Below are 14,245 nucleotides of genomic sequence, written 5' to 3'. Positions count from 1 at the left end.
AAAAAGGCAGAAGTATCAACTGGTTAGAAATAACGATACAAATGACTATTCATAGAATATTTACCATGTTACTAGGTACAGAACTATCTCAGGCATTTTGAAATTGTGTCAGAATTGTTGCTTAGTGTTGTCAAAGATATGCTTTTTTTTTAAAATTTTTGATGAATCAGAATGGAATGTTTATATGTATAAATTTGTGGGGCTTGACCAGAAAACCCTCATCTGAAATGGAAGCAAAAATAAAATCTTAGCAGAATAGTTATTCTGAAAGTGTTATCAGTTGATCAGAATCTGCAATACTAAGTTTTATTTTATATAAAGCTTTTGAGAGAGAAATTTAAAAGATTGCAGTCCAGAATTTTGAAGTAAAAATAGATGTTATAGCCAGATTCTTTCTGAATGTGTTTTCCTTTGAGTAAAATAAACATTGAAAAACTACTCTGAAGGCTTTGAGGTTACTATGAAGATAGTGTTAATAAATAACTGCCACAGTACATCAGTTGCTCTTAATGTGTTGGCCTTGAAAAAACAAAAGAGCCTTTTTTTTTTTTTTTTTTTACTGACACAATGAGTTTACTCAAGAATAACAGTGGAATTGAAGTTCAGTACGGTCAAAATGGTGACCCAACCATTGGCAAGTCCAGAGAATGGAGGCCAGGGACTTGCCTTTATAGAGGAAGGGGAAGAAGATGGAAGGGGCTGTTTCTCATTGGCTGGGCTGTTGCTGGGCAAGGAAAAATTCTTTCTTCATCTTGCTGGGGTGTGTGAAGTAAACTTTTTTATTAGGGAATGCAGGGCATACTGTATTCCCTTTCAGGACTTCCTCATTCCACTGTAAATGGGGTTTCTTCTATTTCTTTTCACAAGTGACTAGTGTTTTTAAATCTATAAGGTTGTCAGACATGGGATTTATTGAGTGATACCCCTGCCCCCCAGAATTTCCTAATTGCTTAGTTCTTTTACTTATTTTTTATATTATTTGTTTATTTATCTTGAGACAGAGAGAGGGAAGGCACATCTGAGAGAAAGTGAGAGTGGGAGAGGAGTAGAGGGCTTGGGAGAGAGAATCTTAAGCAATCTCCACACTCAGTATGGAGCCCCGTGTGGTACTTGATCCCATGACCTTGAGATCATGACTGAGCCGAAATCAAAAGAGGTGCTTAACTGACTGAGCCACCCAGGTGCCCCTCAAATTTCTTATTTCTAAAGGCTCTTTGTCTAATAAAAGACCCTAACCCAATGGTTAGTACTTGTTTTTCTCTTCTAGCATTCTAGTTATGATTCTAGAATGGGGTAAGGTTTTTTCTAATTCTCTATAACCTTCTTTATCATTTTTTAAATTATAATTTTATTTTACTAGGAGTATTCAGTGAGAAAGGAATTCAGGTTTTTAATTAAGTAAACTAATTTCTAGAAGAGTTTCTAGTTTGACTTCTGTATTATAGCAAAAATTATTAGAAAATCATTAAAATGTTATATGAATATAAAGACTTTTAGAATTAAAGTAACTGGGGCTTGAGTTTATTTGTAGGATCTTCTAGAATTTTGAGCACTTGAATGCCTCTGGGAAAAAAATATTTTTACTTCCTAAGAGTGGTTCTGGTAAGTAATAAGTTTTCCCCCTCACTTGCACACTGTGAACATTACAGAATATCATGGAATTTTATTTTAATTTCAACTTTGGAATGAAGCATGATACAGAAGAAACATTTAAATACTATGCAATAGGAATTTATACATTTATAATCATAGTTGGAGGTTATGTAAGTTGGTAATAATGGTTGATTATATGTATATTATTGATGTATTCAGAAGTCATTTAAAAAGGTTTTTGCTAAATTGCAAATTAAAGGTAGTGATGGTTACTGAATTTACTTAATTATTACAATGTATTTCTAATTCTTTAAATACGTAGCTTTTATAGTATTATATTTGGTCTTTAATCTTAAAGAAATCTTGAAAATACATTACTTGTGTCTTACCTTACTCAAGACATTTTATTTTATAGTTTTTTAAATTGTGAATATTAAGCACTTTGCCTTTCGTGTTCTTCCCTTTATACTATAATGATGTGAAATTACTGTTAATGCATTTCATGAAGTTGGATTTCAGTTAAGCTATTGGAGAATGAAGAATGACAATTGAAAAGAAAATAACATATGAAATAATGAGTCCCTTATATGAAATTTTTATTTTTTATGGCAAATTGGTATAAATATCCTGATACATATTTCTAAACTTTGCTGAAGATTTTTTTTTCCAGTTTTTTGCCCCCAGCAAATCTATCTCCTGAAACTATTAAATTTTGACATTATTGTTTATGAGAAGAAATTAAAAATAAAGGGACAGTTATGATATAGCTGTTGTTCTTTCATGATACAGTATCATTGGACTGTATTTAAAAATTTTTTTTTGATAGCTACATCCATTTTAACAATGTTCATTCAGTATCTGTAGAACAATCAATCAATCCTTGTCTTGCTTATTTTGTGTGTGTGTCTGATGTTGGACCAAATGATGTGTGTTCATTGATGGCCTGTTTTTCTAAAACCATGTAAGGAACATTGGTTTGCATAGAAATATACATAATTTATCAGTAAACCTTAAGTTATCAACGTAGGTATATTTGGAATTGAAATTTTTAGGGATCAGAATTCACAAAATATATGGAAACTATTGAATTTAAGCAGAAACCCTTAAACCTGGGGTATAGCTGACAAATTATTGCTTTGTAAAATGAATTTTGTGAATCACGGAAGCTTTAAACTTTTTTTTTTATAGCCCTACCTGAACCCATCCTTCCATCCATCCAAAAAATTTACCCAGTAAGTGTTTCTTATAAATTATTATAATACATATTATGACAAGTATATGTGGAACTATTATATGCAGTATTAATGTGACTATAAAAAGTGTAATAGTTACCTTCTAAGTATATGATAACATTTTCTGTATAGGCTGAGGAGTTGGCCACTAGCACATTAAAAATATTTCATATACTCTTTTGGAAGACTGATATTTTATTTGGTTATTGGCAGATAGTCTGGTCATTTATGTAAACGGTAGAATTTTTCACGTGATGTTCATGATTATCACTAATAGCAATTAAATATACTCAGTTGGGAAGGCTCAGTTAGGCTTCAGTTAGGCTTATTCTAGTTTTCTTCATGCTATTTTCAAATATAGTTTTATAGCATTTCTTTAGTTACTAACTCAGAAGTTTTCAGGCCAATGTATGTATACTTTGAAAGCAGGGGGAAAAACTAAGAAGTTGAACAATTGAATAATCATTTTATTTTTCATTTGATTTTACCAATACACCAAGAGAAGTAATATCAGTACACTATTTCTGTGCATAATATTAAGACTCCTGAAGTTAATTGGAAACATTAAAGAAGTAAAGGGTGCTTACTAGAAAAAGTTTGGTATGTACTCAGTTTGAGTTTAGAAAAACCTCGGTTAGTATACATATTCATAATCTTTTATACTGTTGTTTCTTTTCCAGTTTTTTTGTGTTCTTTCTTCCAGAATTCTGTTCCCTTGTTTTATAGTCCTACTGTTTCTGTTTTCCTCCATAGTCATCCTTATTCCTGGTTTTATTTGGAATGATATTTAAGCTGTTTAGAATGTTTAACTTTCTGAAACTGTGTAATTTTTACCTGTTTTGTAAACTTGTAAAAAGAACTGTTTTCTAAACTTACTGGTCAAATTGGAAAATGTAATTTCTAGCTTGAGTGATAAGTTTTCAAAAGACATACTTATTCTGCCTATATCGTATAAAATATAAATCTACTTGATGTGGAATCTAAATTAAATATAACTTAATCTTTGATAATTGAGAAGAAATGATGTTCTTGTTTTTGAACATAGGTTCTTATTATAATGCATACATTCAAGGTGCTAGATAATAAATGTGTACTGTAGTAGAGTTTTGCAGTAGTAGGGGCTTCCCAGTTTGTAGTGAGTCATCTGGTAAAGACAATATCTATAAGAATCTTTTGGAATCTGGATCTCTTATCTTCCTCATTTTGAAAACTAATTTCTGCTGTTATGAAGAACTGTCGTAATGAATTTCAGTTATTTCTAAGGATCAGTATTTATACTTTCATAAACACAAAAATGAAAGCATCAGTAAGTGTAGAAATAAAAGTAAGTTGAACTTTTGGCCTTATCCTTGAATGGTTTTCTTCCTTCAATAAAGTATTGATTCTTTAGCATATACTGAAAGGTCAAAGATGATAACTGGGTGTTTATAATTTCATTTTTTTGTCTCAACTTTTTGGTTAAGACCTAGGTTTCAGTATAGAAAGAACTGTGTATATTTTTTTTAGCATACAAAACAGCTAATAGTTAAACTTACCTTTAAAGAGTCTATTATTGTGAATGGAATAGACATTTCTACAGAAATCCCACTTAAAACTCTCGCTGCATGAACTCTTTTTAGTAATATAAAATACTAAGGAAATCTCAATTTAATGCACTATGTTGGAGAACAGAAAAGACATATTGCTTTTATTATAGGATATCCAGGTTCTTACTGGTATGTTCTAGTTTGAAGAGCCTCATTTTTTTTTCACTTTTGTTTCATGTTTTTCATTATCTAGCTTTCCCCCATGTTGGAGTCCTGACTTCTCTTCACACACCATCTCTTACCCTATACTCTCCACCCCTGTTTTGCTAATAATCATATTTCTATACCTATAACAGGGATATAGATTTAGTCCAGCCCCAAGGCCTTAAAAAATACTAATAGCAAGACTTGCTAGATTTAAGAACGTCTTAATTTGCTTTCATGTGTGGTCACATTGTCATAAATATTTAAAGTACATTATCTTTGCTATAAGGTTGATGCCTACATGGGTAAGGACTTAATATCCACTCTAAAAAGATTTTAAATTTTATCTGAAACCTGTAGGTGATTGATCAGTAGAGGACTTTTCTCAGTGGTCCATCTAATAGAACAGACAAATCAGCTTATTTCTTACTACTACTAACTGTCACTTATTTAGTATCTATTTTATGTTAGCACTGTATGAATTTTATATACATTTTCCTTAATCCTAAACAAGTAAACTTGTATAGTATTATCCTTGATTCACAGGTGAAGAAACTAAGTCTTAGGAAGGTTACGTTATTAATTCAAGCTTTATAGTCACAAATTATGGATCCAGAAACTTATTTTTTTCTCTCATTCTGTGCTGCCTAAGACAAAGTTATACTGTTTACTAATATATCATTTCATCTAATATTTGTTGCTTATTACATTTTATTTCTATGTATCTGATTGTTCCTGTACAGATTTACTTTTCTTTAAGAACAACATGTTAGAATTTTAGCGTATATAAATTTGAGAATGACTTAAAACTTTATAGTGACAAAAAAAACTTAAGGGAACAAGGTTCTTTTAAATTTTGAGCTTCTCTAATATAGTTAAATGGAATTAAAAAATAGGATAAAAACTTTGAATAGAATAACATTTATTCAATGTATTATGCTTTTTAAAGTTATTTTCATATTTTCTCAAATTTATGGTAATATATTTATTTTAAAAATGGGTATGGTGTTTCAGTTCAGTTAGAATACTAAATTAGGAAAGAAAAGAATGAAAGACTATAACCATATCTTTATCTTCAAAAGCTTTATCAGAATGTAGCATTATTATTACTACTTAATTCTTTTGACTTAAAAAAGCAACGTGAGTGATAAGAATATTAACTATTGAGTTAAAACAATGAAGTTGAGAGTGTTTAAATATATAAACTTAGGTTAAGCTTATGAAGGGATCTTTATTTTAATGTGAGCGTATTATGAAACTTATCTAGATTCATGCTAGGTGGAGATTTATGAGATAGCTTATATTTGTTTGTTTCCCTAACAGTATCTTCATATTCCAGAAAGCCATCTTTATGGTTGTGAGATTGGGAATTCTGAGAATGTAGAGTTACTCTGTGCAGCTATGTATTGAAAGTATATTAAATTTTACATATATACATATGTATACACATAGAGATATAGCAACTCTTTTTAGTTTTAAAATGCATATAATATGATGAAGGATTTTAGTTATGTAAAACAGGCTATAAATGAATATCTTTGAAAAGACAAATTTAAAAATTTTGGTGAAGTCGGTTTTAATGATAAAAAACATCTTTTAAAGTTGATATTACTTCGGGCACCTGGGTGGCTCAGTGGGTTAAAGCCTCTGCCTTCGGCTCAGGTCTTGATCTCAGGGTCCTGGGATCGAGCTCCACATCTGGCTCTCTGCTTAGCGGGGAGCGTGCTTCTTCCTCTTTCTCTGCCTGCCTCTCTGCCTACTTGTGATCTCTGTCAAATAAATAAATAAAATCCTTTAAAAAAATAAAGTTGATATTACTTAAATGTTAAAAGTTATAAGGAAGTTAATTTTGAAATAATACATTATTTCAGGAGATAACCATACTGCATTATTATATGAATGGTACAGTTATAATAATAATGCCTGGCATATACTAAATAATTAATATATACGTAATACTATTGCTGCTATGCTTTACATACAGTGTATCATTTAATCCTCATTACAGTTCTATGAGTAGTTATTTTTTTATAGATGAAGAAGCCGAACATTAGGAAAGCTAAGTAACTTGATTAAGTTCATATAGCTAATAGGTTTCAAAGCTAGATCTGACTCCTAAGCTCATGCTTGTAACCACTTCATCATAGTACTTCTACTTTATGATATTTATGTTGATTTCAAAACTTTAGAAGCTTCCAAAAAAAGCTATCAAAAACTTTAAAAGCAAATATAAAGAATTTAATGATCAGTCTTTAACATGTTATTACCAGATTAGTGGTAATCTGCATACAATTAAAGCTTGGTAGAACTTCAATATATCATTTAGCCCTTTCTCTGTTCAGTCAGAACTCTGCTTAAGTACTCTATATCAGGTATCTTTTTCTTTGAGACCTTCCTCAACATTTATATCCAAGGCCTAATAATTCATATTGTTAGAACAACGTGGAACTTTGTTTGCTTGGAATTTAGGAAATAGTCATCCTTCATTTAAGGTGTGTATCTTTTTTAAAAAAGAGTATTTATTTAGAGAGGTTGTGCATCTGTGCACACACAGGAGAAGGGGCAGACAGAGAGGGGGAGAATCACAAATAGACTCTGAGCTGAGCGTGGAGCTCAATGCAGGGAGTCGGCTTTCCTTCTCTCTCTATCCCTCTGCCTCTGATCCCGCACCCACTCTCTCTCTCTAAAATAAAATAAGAGGCGCCTGGGTGGCTCCGTTGTTAAGCATCTGCCATCAGCTCAGGTCATGGTCCCAGGGTCCTGGGATCTAGCCCCACATTGGGCTTCCTGCTCAGTGGGAAGCCTGCTTCTCCCTCTCCCACTCCCCCTGCTTGTGTTCCCTCTCTTGCTGTGGCTTTCTCTGTCAAATAAATACATAAAATCTTTAAAAAAAATCTTTAAAAAATTAGGTTAGGGAATAACTTTATTGAGAGAGAGAGTGTGTAAGTGCCCATACACAAGCAGGTGGTGGGGCAGAGGGCAAGGAAGAGAGAGAATCTCAAGTAGACTCCATGCTGAGTGCAGAGCCCACCTCATGACCCTGATCTCTTGAACTGAGTGGAAATAAAGAGTTGGCTGCCTAACTGACTGAGCCACCCAGGTGCCCCTAAGGCATCTATCTTTTAAAAGAACGGTTATCAAGTGAAAGTTTAGCCAATCTGATTTATTCCAGAAAGTGCTTAATTGTCCAAATTTCAAACTTTGAAGGTAAGATATTATGGCACAGATCAAGAAATAATGGAATTTGGCAAAAAAGTCTTTCCATTTTTGGTAGGCATTTGTATGAGCAAAAAAGTGAGACTTTGCAGTTGTTTTTCTAGGGGTTGCTCATTAAAATTTTTCTTAACCTGGTATTGGAAGGAAAGGAAGATACATATCTTCAAAAATGTTTCCAGGAATTAAGTCATTATAAATTTGGTTATTAGAGGCCCAAATAAGATATAACTTTAAAAAGTAATAAAGATGTCTTCCCCACTTTAAAAACAAACAACAGTAAGTATCAGTAATCCCTACCTCAAATGCTTTAATAAATAGATGTTACATTGTGTCAGTTAAATTGGTTTTCCATGGATTTAGGTGGTAATTTCTTTGTCTTTTGGATTGGTCTTTATATGTTTTCTAATATGTTAGCTTAAGTTTTGCCCAGCCATATCCTATCCAAAGTAATGTATATTATTCTTAAATACATATGCAATAGGGGAACTGCCTTTAAAAAAATTCTTTGATGAAATTTTTCTTAAAGCAGAAAATCTTTCTGTGATGTTAATGATTACCAAAAATGGGGATTTCTGATGGTTAAGTGGAATTTCTTTTAACTTGTGGCATCTTTTGCCCCCCCCCCTTTTTTTTTCCTTTTTTAAGTTTGGCTTTCTCCTTCAGTTTTCCTCTGGTATGTACGACATGGCCCTTTCTGTATATGACCGTGAAAAAGAATAGTGGCACTAAGAGGGGACTGACTGGTCAAATTGTTGGTTCAGAGTCATTCACCATTTTAGTAGAGTAGGTATCACAACTCTAAAGTGTTAATATACAATTGCTGATCTTTTTTCCTTAAATTATTTAACAAAATAAAAATTTTTAAAAGAGGTTTAAATAGTTTTAAGGTAAGAAAATGACTCTTTCATTTTAGCATCAGTTAATAAAGCGAATGCTTACTGTGGTATGTCATAGGAGTCAAAATTAGTAAGAAGCTTTCAGAGCAGAGTTTATTAAATAGTGACCCACTTCTTCTTTTCCTTGTTATTTGAACTTAGGTTATACCTTTTTGTTTGATTAGCCAGAAAATAATATTGAAATTTTACAATTTAAAATACTATCCAACAAAGGGTGGTAGAAGCAGTACATCTGCTCTTCCTTCTTCTTCCACTCTTTATTATAAACTGAAACTTCTTTCCTAACTCCCTCTAGTCTTAGAGACAATTTAGATTTCTACTTAAGTCTCATTGTATAATACTAAATCTGCTAGAAGCGTAAGGGAAAGTCCGAAGTTTAGGAGTGTCAGATTTATGAACTGTGGTTGTCTTCTGAAAGAAAGGTAGTCACTTCTTGGTAGTTAAAAATTATGGATAGAATTGTAGATAATTGGACAGGGAGGGAATTTTTTATTTTCTTACTCTTTTGTTTTTCCTGCTGATTTTTGAGGATTACCTTTAACTAGATGCACTACCCTATTTCTCTGTATTATAGTTTAGTTATTTGGGGAGCCTCTGTTATTTAAAGTTGGATTACTAATTGAATTGATATCTGTATACCCAAGGTTGATTTATGCTTTAAAAAAAAAAATCTGTTATTACTCTGATGGTGAATGGTAATGTAGAAAGCTATCTTAAGGGCAACTGTGCAGATTACCTTAAAAAGAGTGTTTTCTAACATTTGGGTATGTATTATTTGAGAACCTCTGTAGTCCATTTAGTATGTTTTAGAGCCAGAACTTACTGCTGGTAGAGGAAGGATTTATCTAAATGAATAGAGGAAGGATTTATCTAAATGAATATTTATCTAAATGAAAATGAATGGCATAGGTTAGGCAAAAAGAAAAAGTACCCATTAATATTCTTTCTAATAAGTCTATTGTTTAGGTGTGGATTACAACCAAACGGTACCTTCCCTTATGAATATTGTGGCAAAAGTTTGCTGAATATTGCTTCCTGCTCAGTTTCCTTCTTTCTTCTTTTCCCTGCCCTCTGTCTTTTCAAGTTCAGTTCCTGTTGAATGTCTGTCATCTCTTCCCATTAAGATACAAAATACAAAAATAAAATAAAACAAAATTTTAAAAATCTTAAAATTGGTGTAAGTACTGCTCACGTATTAGTTACTTTGATGGCCTCTAGGAGAAATTTTAAGTGCCAGTTAGAAAATGCTCGTATCTTGTGCTTGATATTGCCTGCTGTTCCTTGTAGAGGCACTCAAGAAGGAGGAACATGTATAAAGAAATCTCTGTGTTATTTGATGAAATCTTGGTATGTACAGTGAAGATTTGTTTATGAGTTTAAAAAATCTTTTGCTACTGTAGGCTCTTGGTTAAATGAGTGATATACCTCAGCCAAGGTTTAGAATGTCTTAGTTTTTTAGGTACTTTCTGGCATACTGCAAACACCGGTGAAATCTTTAGTGGAAGAAAATCTTCAAATTTCCAAACTGCCAACATAAAGATTTCTTTTCTCTTCTTCAGAGAGCATTAGGTCAGGATTTGAAACTTTTTAGTGTATGTTTTAAATGGCTTTATATTTCCCCCCTTTTCTTTTTGACAGGAGTCTTTTAGTCCAGCTATACAGCTGCACCTTGTACATCAAGCTCCATGTAATGTTCCTCCTTACCTCTCAAAGAATGAATCAAATCTTGGGGACCTCTTACTGGGCTTTCTTAAATATTATGCTACAGAATTTGAGTAAGTGAAACATCAGATTGTGTTTTATTCATTTACATATGTGAATGCTACACTTTTGGTTAGAAACTATACTTGTTCATTTCAGTGCTACAAACTTGTCTAGAAATGTGTAATTTATAAAATTTAATATCTAATGATTAATTATTAGAGATTAAATAGATTTTATATTCCTATCTAATGAAAAATGATACTTCAGTAAGCCCTGTTTTAATTGATTTCAGTAGTGATCCTGTCTTATGTTTAGCTCCCTCTTTTCATAGTAGGGCCTGAATAATATGTTTGTGTTGATCCTGGATCAGTGTTGGATAGTTTGAAACCTGCTTTTAGGAAGTTATAGTAAAAAACACAGCTAAGACAAACTTGGAAACAGACCTATTTGATATCTGAATAGTTGTTAGTACATAAAAATCAAGGAATACTCTTTCCTTTTATTTTCCTTTCTTCTGAGATATGTAAACTGGAAGGCTTAAGTGTATAATTAGACTGGACTTAACTAAACGTTCCTAAAGGAGTTCTAGAAGTCCAGATAGAGTGGGGTTAGAAATTGCAGCTCTTCTGATCAATTTAGAAAAGCTTGAAGGGGAGTGGGGAAGAGAAAGGACTTAGGAATTTTACAGAGTTAGAGGCGGAGGGTACAATAACCACAGGGTACCATTTTGAAAAGATTTGGAGGGGGGAATAATAATAGCTTTTGTTATACATTGTAATTACTAGCTGGGAAAAACTCTTCCCAACAGATTATATGTATTTTCTCATTTACATAATAGCCATATGATCCGATGTTGTATCATGCCCATTTTACCAGTGAAGCATATATGGCGAGAGGTAAAGAGGTGCCCTAAGATCACACAGCTAGTCAGGGGGAGGATTTCTGATAGTTTTGACTGCAAAATTCATACTCTTAACTATGGTACTTTACTGCAGTATTGGTATTGCCTTATTTGCTATGATGCAATAGCTCTAAAGAAACTTGACTCATATGAGACGATTTGAAACATAGGGCATGAAAGAAGTAATGTTGCTTAAATTCCTCAATGCAAATCTTTCACCAGACTGTCTGTTTTGTTTACAGTTGTGTCTCCATTATCTAACCCATTGCTATAGAGTGGGTACTGGAAAAATTCATGCTATAAATAAGTAATTTTGAAGCAGAGGGTAAGATTATAGACATGTTGCAAAGATCCTTAAGATGACTTAAAAATTACTGAATCAGGTTAAGAAAAAAAGTAGGAAAAGTGCTGGTGGAAAATAGTTCAATAAGAATGAAGTTATAATAATCATCGTTAAAGATGACTAGGACCAGAGTTTATATCCAGGCAACAAGGATAAAAAGGAAGGAGCCTTCATTTATAAGGTGAAAAGATTTCATGGGACATAACAGACTATAAAGGTTATTCTAGAGTCAAGATTTGTATGATGCTGCAGTAACAATAGCTGATGTTTCATGAATATTTACTTAGTGCCCTACAGTATGCTAGTGATTCCTATGTATTATCTCATTTAATCTTCATAGTAACCCCTTGTGAGGCCTAAGCAATTGGTGTACTTGAAACTTGCCCATGGCAGTACAGCTAGATAGTGAGAGAACTGAGGTTCAGTCTCAGGTCTAACTCCAAAACTACATTCTTAATTGTTAGAATATATGTGCATTGTCTTTTCTATTGTAAATTAGGGAAGTTTGCAAAGAGGGAAAAGGGTTCATAGAAAAAGGTATATTTCTACCATGTATAGGTTAGGAATAGAGCATCTAGTTACCAGTGCCTTGAAAGTCAGCTGCCTTGTTGGACTGAAACAAAATGACAAGATGGACAGGTTTGTGTATTAGTTTAGTATTAGCAGAAACTAGCTAGTTGTGCCAAATGATACTGGCTAGGATGCTGAGACTTCAAAAGACGTTTTGAACTTTTGGATGCATTTGTTATCACAATGATAGATGATCTAGGAGATACCTTTTCTTTGATCATACAGTACATTTGTGAAGTATATTGTTGTTTCATATCAGATTTTTTTCAGAAATTTGACTATAGGGAGCACTGCCAAGAATGTAGTCATGGCAGTGAACTAGGTGCTGTGCAAAGGAATTCTGGCAGCTGTTAGAAATGTTTGTAAGAATTTCTTCTGAACCTTGAGACATTCATTTAAAAAAATTCTCTTTATTCAAAGACAGAACCAAGTGCCTGTTAAAGGGATGCTTGAGTATATGGTATAAGTGTTGCAGAAATTTTATATGGCCATTTAAAAATTACTAGGATTTTCTTATCTACTTCACTCACAGCTTTCTCCTAATCCTTGCTGCTGAAAATTCTTAAAATGAAGTCAGGCTTCTTGAACTGCCTGGGAGCAGGGAACTGATAAATAAAAAAAAGATCAGGTTGCTCACAGAAACTAGGAAAAAATAACGTCAGAATGTAATAATTTTGTATTTTAACAAAACAAAAATTTAAGTTTAAAAAATTTTTTAAAAATTTTTTAATTTATTTGACAGACAGAGATCACAAGTAGGCAGAGAGGGAGGCAGGAAGAGAGAGAGAGGAAGAAGCAGGCTCCCTGCCGAGCAGAGAGCCTGATGCGGGGCTCGATCCCAGGACCCTGGGATCATGACCTGAGCCGAAGGCAGAGGTTTTTAACCCACTGAGCCACCCAGGCACCCCTAAGTTTTAAATATCTTACAGACACCTAGGTACTACAGATTCTAGGAACCTTAAAAGGCTTCCTGTTTTGTAATCCTGTATATTCCCTGGATTCCTAATCACATGCCATTACTGCAGGTCTTATCTCTTGTGTTAAAAATGGATGCCTACATACTTAAATACATTTTTTAAGAAAGAAGTTACAAAGGCTCAATTTTTTTGACTATCTCCTTTCTTACTCTGATTTTTTTCCTCTCATTTAATCAGTGAATCATTGAGTGCCTACTATATATCAAGCTTTTTTTTTCTCTGTACCGGGGATATGGCAATTAACAAAATAGGCAAAAGTCTCTGTCTTCATGGAGATTACATTGTAGTATGTATTGTAGCATGGAGAGATAGACAATAAACGAATTGTTTAGTAAATACATGAGATTAGGGATAAGAAGGAAATAATTTATAGTCTAAAAAGGAAGGATCATTGAGATAGGAGGAAAGCCAATAGAATGTGTTGTCTTGGAATCGGAAGGGAAAAAATGTTTCAAGGGGGGAAGAAATGATTGGCTCTGTCACATTTTTTGATGGATCAAGTACAAGATGAAAACAAAAAAATGACCATTGCAATGTCGGTCCACGTGGAGGCCACTGGGCCCTGGTCAACTGCAATTTCTGTGAAAAAACTGGGATAAACAGCATCATTGGTGTGGGCTCAAGAGCGAACAGAGACAAATTAAATACAGATAGGGTAGTGTATAGACACTAGTAATATGTAGAGTTTATATACTTGTAAAAGGGAGCAGGAAAAATGGAGTAAAAATTGGAGAGTTAAGTGGGGTTGAGTTTTTGTTTTTAGAAAGGAGAAATAACCTATCTTGATGGCAAAATTGATGATACCAGAAAAAGTAAATTGCTGAATAGTATGCTTCTTTGAATTAGGAAGGGTTGGAATCTAGAGCACAAGTGGAATGGAGAACATATGATGCATTAATAATAATAAGAAGAAAAAGCAGAGTATTATGGATTCAAAGGAATGCCAGTGAATTGATGTTGTGGGAGCTAGTGGAAACTATCTTTTGGTTGCCTTAGGTTTTTTTAGTGAAACAGAGCATGGACATCACCTGGGGATGATTGTGAGGGAGGAAATTTGAAAAGTGAGGCAAAGTATGAATTGTC

General features: G+C 33.1%; 1 protein-coding gene across 3 annotated transcripts in view; it reads left to right on the top strand.

Moving 5' to 3' along the window:
- TENT2 (terminal nucleotidyltransferase 2) overlaps positions 1–14,245 on the top strand; it is a 67,991-nt gene that overhangs the window by 40,825 nt on the left and 12,921 nt on the right. For all 3 annotated transcript variants that reach the window (XM_080803696.1, XM_080803695.1, XM_080803697.1), the window contains 2 exons: positions 2,782–2,825; positions 10,306–10,442. In XM_080803696.1, coding sequence (XP_080659822.1) covers positions 2,782–2,825; positions 10,306–10,442 — 181 coding nt within the window. The remainder of the gene's footprint in view (positions 1–2,781; positions 2,826–10,305; positions 10,443–14,245) is intronic.

This window comes from Martes martes (genome assembly GCF_963455335.1).
Source record: "Martes martes genome assembly, chromosome: 5".
Lineage (NCBI taxonomy): Eukaryota > Metazoa > Chordata > Mammalia > Carnivora > Mustelidae > Martes > Martes martes.
Note: the sequence above shows the minus strand (reverse complement) of the source record. Positions and strands in the feature narration are given on the sequence as shown.